The sequence below is a fragment of the Lissotriton helveticus genome, chromosome 7 (assembly GCF_964261635.1).
Source record: "Lissotriton helveticus chromosome 7, aLisHel1.1, whole genome shotgun sequence".
NCBI classification, from domain to species: Eukaryota; Metazoa; Chordata; class Amphibia; order Caudata; family Salamandridae; genus Lissotriton; species Lissotriton helveticus.
In genome coordinates this window covers 1,274,322,454-1,274,336,535 of record NC_136068.1, presented here as the reverse complement: position 1 = coordinate 1,274,336,535, position 14,082 = coordinate 1,274,322,454, and the positions used below count along the sequence as shown (strand labels likewise).

The following is a 14,082-nucleotide window of genomic DNA, read 5'->3' as shown; positions in this document are numbered from 1 at the left end:
TCCCCATCTTCAAGTAAGGGAAAATATGTTATCATACGTACCGGAAAGTGATGGACTCAAACGAATAATCCATATATGCCCTTTGCCAAAAAATGTTTAGTTATCTAAAAAAATCCCAGAACCCTGTGCAATACAGACAATGGAAATTGTCATAATCATTTACGTACTGTAAAACATGTTTAAGACAATGATTACATGGCTTATTGTGTGAAAATAAAAATTAAGATAGTCTAGGGCAGTGATTCTAAATATGTGGTCTGTGGGACCCATGAGGATCTGCAACTCCTACTCAGGGGGGTCCATGACTCTTTCAAAATTGAATAATATTAGGAAATGAATAAAGTACTTACACATAACAAAAACTAAATAGAAACGAAAAGTTTTGAAATCCTTTATAACTGCGAATGAATTCGAAATTAGAAGCTAATCTGGTATTCTTATCTTCGCTTATGGACGTACAGCAAACTGAATCTAGTATGGACGATTGGGGGCCTCCATTGAATCAGCACCGGTATGATCTGACAAAAAAAAAGAGCATGCCCAATGAGGAAAAAAAAACAAAATGGCATGCTAGCGTCAAGCATATCACTTCGTCTTTTAGAAAGAAGCCAACGTTTTGAAAGCATCTAACTTTCCATTAAATTTTAAGTTTTGATTTTTGTATATTTTTTTGTTAGTGAATTAAATATAATATTTCATAATTTATGTATTTGATATATACTCGTTTCTGTATTTGTTTATATTATTGTGAGGTCTAAATTGTAGAAATTGCTTTGTGGGGGTTACTGGCTTCCAGTGGTCGTTGAGTGGGGTGCTGGGACTGCAGCATCACCCACAGAGAAATATGGGTGCTGGGACTGCTGCAGCACCCCCAGAAATAACTAGAGTGGAGTTCTGAAGGTCAATAAGCAATAAAGAAGCCTCTAAATGTTTTCTTTTTCTTGCCACATTTGCTATGCGTTCAAAGACAGATAAATTGCTGCTTGTTCGTTTAACATGGAGAATAGAGTTTACTTTTTATTCTCTGAATACAAAGTAAGAGTAACATTTTAATACTTTCAAATGGGCTGTATAAATATGTCAAAATATATCAGCACAAGAAAGCATAAATTAGGCATTTTTGTTCGTTGTAAAGTGTGATATAAAGTCACATTTTTATTTGGATCAAAATCAATCAGGACACTTAGTGATGTGTAATGATATTTATTTTCTGTAACCCGATTTCCATACCTTGTCCTTTGTGTGCTATATAGTTTTGTCAGCAAATGTAGAGGCCATTTCAATTAAAATGTGCAGTTTGTAAATGAAAGTGCACTACCACTCCATGCTTTAGTAATGTTTGTCACTGTGTGCTTCAAAATACACAACAGCTGGCTACATTCCACTGGCAGCACCCCCACTTTGAAAATTGTTGCAGCACCACTTGCCAATTTCAATTCAATTCAATTGTATTTATTATTATGTTTTGGAACTCGACTGAGGTCCACATAAAAAAAATAGATCTATTACACAGGCATTATTGTAAGATTAGGAAAACATTCTAGAAAATATTGCAATGTATAAAATGCAAATGTGTGGATAACTGTAAAATTAGGGATTATAATTCCTTACAATACAATATAGCACGGGGTGAAATTATATGCACAATGGACAATCTAAAAAATGTCACAACATATAGTATACATGAAGAGTTGACTGCATAAATGAAATATACAATTCAATCCACTCAATGATAAAGTACAAAGATGCAAATATGTGGATATGCATATACATAAAAGAACACAACGCGTATGGAGCGAAAAAAAACGTATAACTGCCAAGTAAAATGTACAGCACCACCGGTCAAAAGGTTACAACCCGCGGCTCCAGGGCCATGTCATGTACGAAACTTCAAACAAGTCCTGCGAATTTTCAGCCAACAACTCTGTGCATGCTGCTGCCTGAGCATTTTTAAATCCATGCTTATTATATTATAAGCTGACGAACAAATCTAAGAATGCAAAGTGATGCCTGGTAAAAATGCAGGGAATGCCACAGACGACGTGCAGACACTCGGGCTGCGCGCGAGGCCTGCTCTGTGCCTGGAGCCGGGCGCTAGGCTGTCTCCAGGTGTTGTGTAGCTGATGCCCGCACGGGGAGTTACCCAGGGAGAGGAAGGCGGGACCTGCGATGGAGGAGGCAGGCTGGGGGCGGAGGGTGGAACCGGCTGCTGTTCCTGCTTCCATAGCCTCTGCCGCTGACGGCGGAAAACAAGGAACTGGGGAGCCGCATCCGGGAGGACGAGGCGCCGTGGAGAGAGGGCCCCACAACCGGCACCGGCGAGGGGCGGCGACGGGAGGAGCCCGCGGCCTGCAACACCGAGAGGCTGCGCGTGCAGGAAGGGTGTCGGAGCTCGCAGCACCTGCAGCGGCCCACAGACCGGGGCCGGAGCCGCGGCACCTGCCATGGGGAACGCGGACTCCAAGCTCAACTTCAGGAAAGCTGTCATCCAGCTCACCACCAAGACGCAGGTACAGGCCGAGTCACTGTGCTGGCTGGTGCAATGTACATGTGGGAGTGGGCATGGTTTAACTGGGGGGCATGGCGGTGGTAGATAGGGTACAGGAGGGGAGCATGGTGTGCTACAGACTGTAATCAGAATACAGCTGGAGCGGAGGTACAGGTGGCCATGTTATAGGTGGTATCATGTTACAGAAAGGGTAGTTGACGTGTGCATGTGGGAGCCATGATGCAAGTGGTGTCACTCTGGAGGGCCTTATGCAGTTTGTGTATATGATATTGATAGTTGCCACGGTTCAGATGGAGCCTTGAGACGTGTAAGCCCTGTGAGTAAAGGCCATGCTGCAGATGGGGTAATTTTGCATCACTGACACATGTGGGGTGATGATGTTCAGCTGGGGGGGGGGTCTGTGTACTGCAGATGGTGCTCAGCTTGGGGAGGGGGGCTGTGTACTGCAGATGCTGGCCATGTTTCAGGTACAGAAGCCTGATGCAAGTGTATTTTTCATATATGATATAGGGGCAGTGATTTTGTCTGGGGCACAAACCCGATGGGGAACATTGTCCCTAAGACAAGGACTGTGGCTCAGATGTGTGCCATGGTACATGTGTTGAGCATGATATTGATAAGCTGTGTTCTTGATACTGATAGGGCACTATGTATCTGATGCAACGTAAACAGGAGTCTGGGCATGTTGCAGGTGTTGACTTTGTTACTTCCAGGAGCCATTACAGTATCGATATTATGGCAGGGTTACATTGTATTTAATCACTGTTCTTTTTCTACACATTTAGATGAGTGATTAATAAAATATTTACACTGCCACTCATTTCTTGAGGGCTCCTCAGTCTGAGATTGGTGAATGCCAAACATTAGAAGTTGGTGCAGCGTCTTGTTTATTTTGATTGGTTCCTAATTCGCCACCCATCTATAATGCAAAGTCAACTGCATCCAAACTATGGGGCTGATTATGACTTCGGCGGTCTTGGGACCGATGTACCTTCTTTGGCAGTCTAACCACTGCCTCCTTGGTGGTCAGACTGCAGGATTCTGCCTCTGATCTTTATGGTTGGACTGGCAGCAGACCGCCACAACTGCCGACATTTGAGATACTGTGGCGACGGTGGTAAGGACAGCGGCGGTTAATGGTGGTGGTGCCAGCATGGGCACAGCCATGTGTATTATGACCTGCCTTTCCGCCGACCTTTTCGTGGTCGGAACACCGCCATGAAAAGGTTGTCGGAAAAGGAGGTAAATGGCCACAAAAAGGGCCCCAGGGCGATTTAGCCTAGTGTTTGTTGTAGCTTGGGCCCATGGTGTGCCCCCTTATTCCAGTAATGGTGGGAGGACGCTGCTTGGCAGTGTTCTCCCAACCACCGCCACAATGCTAAAGTCGTAATTGGCCCCTGTGTTAGTCATAATCATATAAGGCAGTGCTGCCTATTTTCTGAGTTTGATTTCCAAAGTCGTTTTCAGGACATTGCTGCCGCATTTTGTTGCAGTTATATGCTCCTGAATGGTTATTTTTTATCCACAGTAGTATGTTCGAACAATACCCCTCATGCACCTTGTGCATAATAGTTAGCTTTCCTGCATTTGTCTAACTTAATTAACTTAATGTTATTATTAGTGGTCTATGCATAGTGCCAGACACTGTTGATCTGAGCAATCTTTCTCCGTTGGTAAAACTGACCCGAGATGGGCGTTTTCCTTCCTCGTGAATATTTATTCACGTGCTAGGAAGCGTTACTTTGATTTATCCTATTTGTTTTTCATTAGCAATAGAGTTCAATGCTGTACCCCACGGCCCACTCATTTTATTAAGAGGACCAACAGACTTCTTATGGTATGCAACAATCTTGCAATGGCCATATTGTCATTAGATCTGTGACAATATATCATTTATTTATTTTAAGGTTTTATAGAGCGCGAACCAGACCTGTTAGGGTATCAGAGCGCTTTACAGGTTTGAGGGAGGTATGCAAAGCGTTAGGAAGGGAGGGAACAATTGGGTAAAATGGGGGATACATTATACGTTATATAAGAAAAAGCACGCAGTCTAAGGTCCCGGCTACACAAAGGATAAAAAGTTAACAATAGGTAGACCTTATAAAGGAAGGCCTGCAGTCTCAACTCTTTGGAGGGATGCCCAGGAGTGCAGTATTAGGTATCCTTCGTAGAGCAGTGGAGGGTGGAAACAAGTCGCTATGTTGATTGCGATGTAGTCATAGGACGAGGTATTTGCCCATTAAGAAGGTTTTGGTTTCCCTTTTAAAGTGTGCCAAGGACGGAAGTCTTCCTATGGCGGGTGGGAGGGAGTTCCAGATTCTAGGAGCGGCCCCAGAGAAGGCCCGATTATTTAATGAACAAGTGCACTGAGAACCTTAGTTAATTGGTTCCCCCCACTTCCGTTTCTGTCCTGGTGACTCTTGTTCCGTCCACCTCCAAGAGACCTACCACTACTTACCATTTCTGGTAAGTTTGCACTACTATTACATTTCAACAATTTGATGTCACTACACATGAGAGTAATATCCATTATCTCTTCTCACAGATTGCCCACTCCTGAAGCAAGCCTGATGATCTACCCCCAGATCCAGTGACATACACATCTAGGGTTGTAGGACTGTAGCCACAATCCCTCTCGTTCTAGTAGGTCTCAAGACCTCAGTTTTTTTTTTTGTTGAAAATTTTTATTAAATTCAAAACTTACATAAACAAATAAAGAGAACAAAACACAAGGCAGTACATTACAGATGTGTCGCTGCGGCGTCGGGGGAGGGAGTACATGAGCAGGTCAATCGGCAAGGCTATACATTATGGAAGGGGGGGAGGGAGAACAGGAACATGTAAGAACACCTAATCAATAGTGGAGGAAACAATAGGTTGGGAGGAAGATAGGTCAGTGTCAGAATCTGTGGGAGGGGGGTACATATATCACCACGGTATGTGTTCCACTGACTCCAGATCTTATCCCATTTACGGGGCGTGCCACGGGCAACATAAACTGTCTTCTCTCGAAACATGCACCAATCCATGTTTTGTTGCCACAGCAGAACCGTCGGCGGCCTCTGAGCACCCCACAATTGGGCAATGTCCCTCTTAGCAATCATATTACCCAGGGTCACCCACCGAAGCTGCGTGCCGCTGTAATCATTCGGTTCCCAGACATTCAACAAGCATCTCCTCGCCTCGGGCATTGATCGCACACCCGTGACCTCACTCATAACCTCATGCACCCGAGTCCAGTAGCGCATCACGGCAGGACATTCCCAAATAATATGGAGAAATGTAGCCACGAGACCACAGCCACGCCTGCACAATCCATCCACAGAGAATCCCATACACACCAGACGGGGACCAGTCACATATACCCTATGAAGAATTTTGAGTTGCACAAACCGAAGGTGCGCCGGGATCGCCACCTCCTTCGGGGAAGAGATCGCCGTCTGCCAGCCCTCATCATCCAGTTCCAGACCATCACTGGTCCAGACCTCTCGAAGATGACAGAGGAGGTCAACCCTGTTGTTGATCAGTTTTTTGTATATGAGCGAGATCGTACTGTCTGGGACGTGCCCGTCCAGAATCCGATCCTCCAGCGGGGACGCCTCTGGGATATCCGTACCCGAGGGGAAAACAGATAGTATGGCATGTCGAATTTGCGCATAGCGAAAAAACTCCCTATCATTCAAGTCGTACTCAGCTTTCAGCTCCTCAAACGTCTTGACCCTACCCTTGGTCCACACATCATTCACCCTGCTAATTCCGATCACATCCCACTTGTCAAAGCCCTTCGATTTCCAGAGGGACCCGAGTCTATCTGACGCGTAAAGTGGAGTCGCACGAGTCAGTTGATCTGACCAGCCCAGAGCCGCCGTCGCACGATACCACACCTGCACGGCTGTCATGGTGGGGCCCGTGAGGGTCTTGCAAACAGACTTCGCGTACAGCGCCCTGTTATAATCACCGCCGGGCAACAGCCACTTGTCCATTTCAAACGCCGGATTCGGCGAAGGACCATAAGTACCATGGTTAAGCGCCCCCAGCTGAGAGGCCCAATAGTACCGGCGAATATCGGGAAGCGCAAAGCCCCCGTCGTACCACGGCAGCGTCATCTTCGCCAGGGCAATACGGGATCGGCCTCCCCATAACAGTCGCCTTTGTAGACTCTCGACCTCCCGAAAGTAGCTAGCAGGCACCGTGTCGAGCGTGTTTTGGAGCGCATAAAGGAACCGGGGCAGCGACATCATCTTGAACAGTGCAGCTCGTCCCAAGGGGGAGAGGGGGAGCTTACCCCACGCAACCACATCAGCGCGAAGGCGCTGGAGCGGGGGCAGTAGATTGCGCTCATAACGACGTGCCGGGTCCAAGGTAATAAAAATACCCAGATACTTAAAGCCGTCCCGCACCACCGAAATAGGGCAGCCGCGGGGCAAGAGAGGAGCCTCGCCCGAAAGAACATAGACGCACGACTTAGACCAGTTGATTACGAGACCAGAGTTTTTACGGAAGGAGGTCAGGACGTCGAAAAGAACGATCAACGACTTCCGAGGCGACGTGAGATACAGCAGGATATCGTCTGCATATAAGGACACCCGGTCCTCAAAGTCCGAGTTCCATCGAATGCCCTTCAAAGATGGCTCCCATCTCAACCAGGCCGCCAGTGGTTCCAGAGCAAGGGCAAATAAAAGAGGGGACAAAGGGCAGCCCTGGCGCGTCCCTCTGCCAAGGGCAAATGGGGCGGAGACACGGCCGTTGCCGACCACTTGTGCTAATGGATCGGTATAAAGCAGTTTCACCCAATTAATGAAAATCGGGCCGAAGCCAAATTTAGAGAGGACCGCCCAAAGATACGGCCACTCCAGCGTATCAAACGCCATAGTGACGTCCAAAGACGCCAAAATGGCTGGTTCGCGCAACGTCCCCGCGAGGACACCATGCAGGCGTCGGAGGTTCAATGCCGTGTTGCGGTGTGGTATAAACCCGGATTGATCCGGGTGAACCAGATCGCTGATGACAGTAACTAAGCGGTTGGCCAGCAGTTTAGCCAGGATCTTTGGTTCGGCATTGATCAGAGATATGGGCCTAAAGGAGGTGCAGCGGTCGCGTGGCTTACCATCCTTGTGAATCACAACTATGGTGGACAATCTTTGGTCAGGGGGAAGGGAACCCGACTCCAACGATTCCAGGAACATCGACCGTAGATACGGAGCTATTTTGTCCGGACGGAGCTTGTAGAGCTCGATGGGGAGCCCATTGGGGCCCGAGGCCTTCCCCGAGCGGACCGAGCAGATGGCAGTAACCACCTCCTCCACCGTGGGCGGTGCCTCGAGGAGCCCCCTCTCAGGGTCCGACAAACAAGGCAGCGAGAGGTCTCGCAGGAGTAGCTGGGAGTCATGCTCGGGTCGATTGGACACAGGGGAATACACATCCCAGAAATAGTCCGCAAAACAGTCCACAATGTCGGCGGGGTCAGTGAGACTCACTCCTTGCACATTCACAACCACAGGGACCACCCGACTCGCGCGCTCCATCTTATCCAGCCAAGCAAGCAACTTCCCAGCCTTGTCTCCCACATCATACAGATGCCCCTGCTGTTCCCTACCCATTTCTTTCGCAGCATCCGTAACTAGTGCTCTGTAGTCAAGTTGTTTAAGACTCAATAGGTGCAGTCTATCCGGGGTGACCCTGGACTCCAGCTCCCCCTCAAGGACAGTGATTTCGTTCTCAATCCGGACTACCCCCTCCTGTTTAACCTTCCTGACATTGCTAATCAAGGAAAGGGCATGGCCCCGAATCACAGTTTTGTACGCTTCCCACAGTGTAACAGAGGAGGAGACGGTGCCCACATTATCTGCAAAGTAATGATCGAGCGCTTTAACCAGTTCAGCTTTCACCTTTGGATCACGGAGATACCAGGGGTTAATCGGAGCCACTCGGCCCTCAGTCCCTAGCTTTGTATCCATGACTAACCATAATGGGGAGTGGTCCGATATACCCCTAGCAAGGTGTTTTATCTCCCTGATAGAGGAGGCCTGTGAGGAGGGCATCAACACATAGTCTAGTCTCGAAAGACTGCCGTGAGCCCCAGAGTGGAAAGTGTACTGCGACTGTCCCGGGTGGAGCAGGCGCCAACAATCAGTGAGCCCCAGAGTGTCCAAGAAGTCCCCCAGCCAAGATTGAGACCGTACATTTTCCCGGGGAGGGTAACGGTCACACATCCCCGACACTACAGAATTAAAATCCCCTCCCACTACAAGCTGACCCTCAGGGACCCCCAGGAGCACTCTTCCCAGATCGGCAAAGGTAGTGGCCTGCAAACCAGGCGGGACATAAACAGAGAGCAGGGTGATGACCTTTCCCTCCCAGCGTCCCACAATGGCGGCGTAGCGACCCCTATCATCAAGGAGGATGTCGTCAATAGCGAGAGGGAGGGAGCTCCGTACCAGAATGCCCGCCCCCCTAGAGCCAGAGGTGAAACCGGAGTGGGCCAGGAGACGGTATCCACGCCTATTCATTGCGTGGCATGTGTTGCCAATCAAGTGCGTCTCCTGAAGCAACACAACATCAGGGGATAAACGCCGCAACAGTTGTAATACCACACCCCGTTTTATCCTGTCCCCCAACCCGTTGACGTTCCAACACAATAATTTGAGTCCCCTACCCCCCATCCCAGAAACCAACCCCAATCCCACCCCGCACCAGACGCAACACTATGTAGCAGGAGAACATAAACACTATGCCTTGAAGAAAACAAAGAAACACAAACCACAACCCCCCAACCCCCAAAGAACCCCTGAACATCTCGCCCCCCACCCTGCACCCCTGCGTAAGACTCAAGAGCCACCCCAACTTGCAGTGTGCCTGTCGCCCCATCATACAACTAGTCTACGAAAAGAACCCCTGAGGAGGAAGACTCACCCACCCCCCGCCCACACCCCGAAAAGACCAAACATTAGCTGGCAGTAGCTACATAGCATCAAACCACAGCTTAAAGTCAATGCGGTGGCCCGGGAGCCAGCGTCGCTCCCTATTCCTGCTCCACCGGGCCGCCCTCCGCCCCTCCGGAATGTCCAAAGTGTTCAGAATGTTCCTGCCCAGAGGGCAGCGTATCAAGCCAGTCACTTACGGCCCCAGGATGGTCAAAAAAGAATGTTCGGTCCTTGTACACCACACGTAATCGGGCCGGGAAGAGCATAGCGTACTTCATGTCTCTGTCTCTCAGCCTCCTCTTCACCCCTTGGAATCCGAGTCTTTGTTACTGCACCTCCTGGGTGAAGTCTGGGTAGAAACTGACCTTAGAGTTTTCAAAAGCCACAGGACCAGATTGACGCGATGCTTGGAGGATCGCATCCCTGTCTCGAAAATGGAAAATCCGAGCAATGATGGGACGTGGAGTGGCTCCCTGCTTGGGCGGGCCTCCCGGTATCCCATGTGCACGTTCCACGGCAAAGAACTTACTAAGGCCTTTAGGCGCCAGGTGGTTCAGAACAAGGTCCTCCACCAGCAGGTCCACCGAAGAGGCCTCCGATTTCCTCCGGGACACCAACCAGACGGATGTTATTCCGCCGTGCACGGCCTTCAAAGTCCTCCAAGCGCCGAGAGAAATAGTCATTGGAGGCTCGCAGGTTGCCAACTTCTGTCTGTAGATCGGAGACGTCAGTAACGAGGCTAGATGTCTTAAGGTCGAGTTATTTGACCTTCTCGTTGGTCTTTGCAAGATCTGCCCTGATCAGGGTAACATCGATGGCAACCGTGTCCAGCTTATGAGCCAAGGCCTCATACTGTTAACCCAATGTGGCCTTCATGCCAGCAATGGCGCCCATGACGTCTTTCAGCGACAAGTCCTCACCCGTCAAGGAATCTTCTCCGACATTAATCGGGGATTTGGTCGGTCCTCCCGGGGAGCCTTTGGCGAGGGTGTATCTGTCCATGACATTAGACTGCACGGCACCCCCCCCAGAGAGCCGGCTTGGTCTTGCGTTTTTCGCCCTCGGGTTTGGTGGCCATCTTGGATATCGTGCCCCGGAGGGTTGCCTGAGATCTGGTGAAAATGGCTACACTCGGTGCGCCCGCAACAGTTTAAAAGCAGAAAGTGGGCACTCCACACCATGTAGTGAGCAACACTAGGCAGGTCCGCAAATGTCGAGTTATGGTAGGGCGGAGGGCAACCGAGAGAGGCCGATCCAGACAGAGTCAGAGAGGTCGCAGGGCAAGAAACGAAACCGAAAGTAGACGACCGGGCCGAGGTGACTCAGGCAATCCGTTGTTGTTCGATTACTGTCCGGCTGGCAGAGAAGCAGAGCCCGGGGTGGCACCAGGGAGCAGGCCAACAAGATTCCGAAGTCCGTAACTTCGGTTCCCGGAGTCCAAATCGAAATCTGGAAACAGATAAATGATCAGCTGGGCCGTGCCACAAACGACCCGTCCTCTAAGTCAGGATAGGGTACAGGATAAACGGCGGAGGCGGCGAAGGTCCGGGAGCCCTGTGCTCACTCGACCATCTTGGTGGCGCGCGAAGCTCCTCCTCCAAGACCTCAGTTTTAACAATTTTCTTTCATCTACTCAACATACATTCAAAAGAAATTGACACACCATTCTATCATTTTTAGGTGCATGCTACAGTATTCCATTCTGATGATGGCCCTTTTCTATTTAAATTTGCAATAAAGGTCAAAACGTCTTCAACATCTATTGTGGACTGCTTTTTAATTTAAGTTGATTATGGATTTCGACACTCGTAACCCGAGTGTCATGTAACATTACAATGCCCCCATCAGTCACATATATATTATTATTGTGTATAGCACTTACACACTGTTTGTTCACTCTCACTGTGCCATCACTAAATAGGAGCACCTTGTCATAATATTGATACTGTAAATTGCAAAACCTAGCCTTACTTTTAAACAGGATTTTTGTTAAAATGAGAATAAATGCACAAATCGCATAATAAATCTTACTTGTAGGAAGGATTTTGTATAACTATTGCCTTGGAAGTCAAGGGCCCCACTTCCCCCTTAGGGATCACTTGCGTTGATAATAAAATACATATTAGCGAAGGCATGGGTGGACTGGCCAGTCTGCCACTCTGGCATTTCTCCAGTGAGCTGCAGACTAGGGAATGGCTTTCAGAGCAGGGTGACAAACCATGTCTCCATGGGCCCTTTCTACTCCTGGTCAGGTGCAACGCAGATGTGGCTTAAATATTTTTTCTAAATCCGAATTTGGTTTCCAGTCCAACCCTTCTGATGGGTTTCTTTGTGCCTGGCACATGGGAGAGAGGGCATAAATCCTGTACTGGTTTACTATATGCTGCAGAAAAAGATTAATGTCCAGAGCTCAGCATGGTAAAGGGCAGGCGATGTTGTACAGAAACCTTGTATAAACCACAGGAGCAAAAACCCATCAACCGCGTTGGGATTGGGGTGAATAATAGAGTATAAACAATATGGTATCCCAACTGGTATTATTTAGAGACAATTACAAAGGATATGATCAAAACATTATCAGCAAAGAAAAGGAGACTCATTTTTAATTATAAATGTGCTCATGGCATCGTATTTATCCAAAACAGGAAAAGGACAGGTTACAGTTGTATCAGCACTGTAAACAAATCAGTTTAAACAACCCTATTTGTACTTGGTGCTCAAGTGGTGCTAGTGATGTACACGGTGGCGACGCAAGTGACAAAGTGATCAGCAAGAGACGGCGCCAGGTGACTAGTGCAAGAATATATACAGTGAATAAAAGACACAATATGGTTCCAGCTGAATTGTGGTCTTTTTGGGTTCTACTTTGGGCTGGCTGTAGTTTTAGATGAACCACATTGTATGTTGCGCCTTGGATTGCGCTGAGTGGTCGACGGCGTTTCGATCCTCTTGATTTGGGATCTTCCTCAGGACTGGGTTGAGTGATAAGCGGTGCTGTACATAGGGGTAGAGAAAAAAGGGGGCGAGTGGAGGCGAAGGAAAGGGAATGGGCAGGGGGTTAGCTGTAGGAAACCAACGGCGGATATGCGCTGGGGGAGCGTGTGCTAGTCAGTGGATCATGGCCTTGCAGGTATCAGAGAAGAGGCAGGATGTAAGGGCGGCTAGTACAGGTACTGACCATGAAAACTGTGCAAGCCTGAGGACATCAGCATATAGGATTTCAAGTTGTACGATTAAGAGTGGCATGAAGATGCAGATGATTTGCAAAGAGGAGTAAAACAAGATAGTAGAGAAATGGAATGAATTATGCCTCACGTGGGTGTGATACAACATCCAAGGAAAAGTAAGTATCCTTTGGAGAAGTAATACGCTTTATTATAGAAACGTGTATCAAATGGCACTAAGAGATGATATTGAGTGGAGCTTTTGTTGGACTTTCTCCTTTCACGGCACAGCTCCATCTGGTAGCTGTTGCTGTTCCCGTTGCTGACCCCTGGTCAGGAGTTCGAGGCCCTCCTCGACCCGCAGGCTCCTGCCTGTGCCTCATCCCTGTTGGTTAGTGGTAGAGCATGACTGCACTGCTGCTTGACTGCCCTTCTGTCTCTCTTTCTGCTATTCTCTTTCTCTTTTCCTGCCTCTTCCTTTTTTGCTTTTGCTTTTCTTTCCTGTTTCCTGTTTTTCCTCCTTCGTCGCCTCCCCTCCAGTGACCCTTCCTGCTCCCGTGTTTTCCCACCTTCCAGCTGTCCAGCCCCTCCCCAACAGCACTACTTAATGGTGGCCGCTGCGCAGTGAAAGTGCAGTCCTCTAACCTTTTGGTGGACTTGCTCCTTTCACGGGTTCAGCTATATCTGGTAGCTGCTGCTGTTCCCAATCCTCTTGCTGCTGCTGACCCCTGGTCAGGAGTTTGAGGCCCTCCTCCACCCGCAGGCTCCTGTCTGCGCGTCATCCCTTGTGGTCTAGTGGTAGAGCGTCACTGCTCTGCTGCTTGACTGCCCTTCTGTCTCTCTTTCTGCTTTTCTCTGCCTTTACTTTTTCCTGCCTCTGCCTTATATGCTTTTGCTTTTCTTTCCTTTTTGCCTGCACCGCACTGATGCACACAGCTGGACACACAATCAACCCCGTCTTCTCCACCAGTGGCAATATCACCTACAGCCACACCAGCAAACTCCTCTGAACTGGCCACCACTGCATACATCTCGCCTTCCCCACGCTGACAGTACACCACTGCCCTCATCACCCCGCCGGTTGCAGCTGGAACAATGCCACTGAAGTACGTCTCGTCGACCTCCTTGCATGACCTCCCTGTCAACACCAACAGACACCAACACCGCAGCTCGCAATCTTCACCGATGGATCTCGGCACCCCTCAAGAAGACACCAGGCAAGCAGCTGGTTCACTCCCACCATCAGCGAGTCCAGACACACCTGCTGACGACTTGAGAAGAGATGGAGGAACAACAAAACCCGTAAACTCACGCAACCTTCAAATCCACTGTCAACACACGCCACCCTCTCCTCAAAACCTCAAAGAAAACAGGCCTTCCAAGATGAAATAAGTGCCAGCGCACCCAACAGCAAAGAACTCTTCGCCATCATCAAGGAGTTCGCCAGGTCCAACAGCGAGACCATAGACATCCCACCCCCCAAGAC

At 48.9% G+C, this 14,082-nt stretch overlaps 1 protein-coding gene across 1 annotated transcript in view; it reads left to right on the top strand.

The window, feature by feature from the left end:
* The first annotated feature begins 2,180 nt into the window (after window positions 1–2,180).
* HID1 (HID1 domain containing) overlaps window positions 2,181–14,082 on the top strand; it is a 226,412-nt gene continuing 214,510 nt past the window's right edge. Inside the window, exon 1 of the mRNA XM_078654484.1 lies at window positions 2,181–2,510. Coding sequence (XP_078510610.1) covers window positions 2,445–2,510 — 66 coding nt within the window. The 5' untranslated portion in view covers window positions 2,181–2,444. The remainder of the gene's footprint in view (window positions 2,511–14,082) is intronic.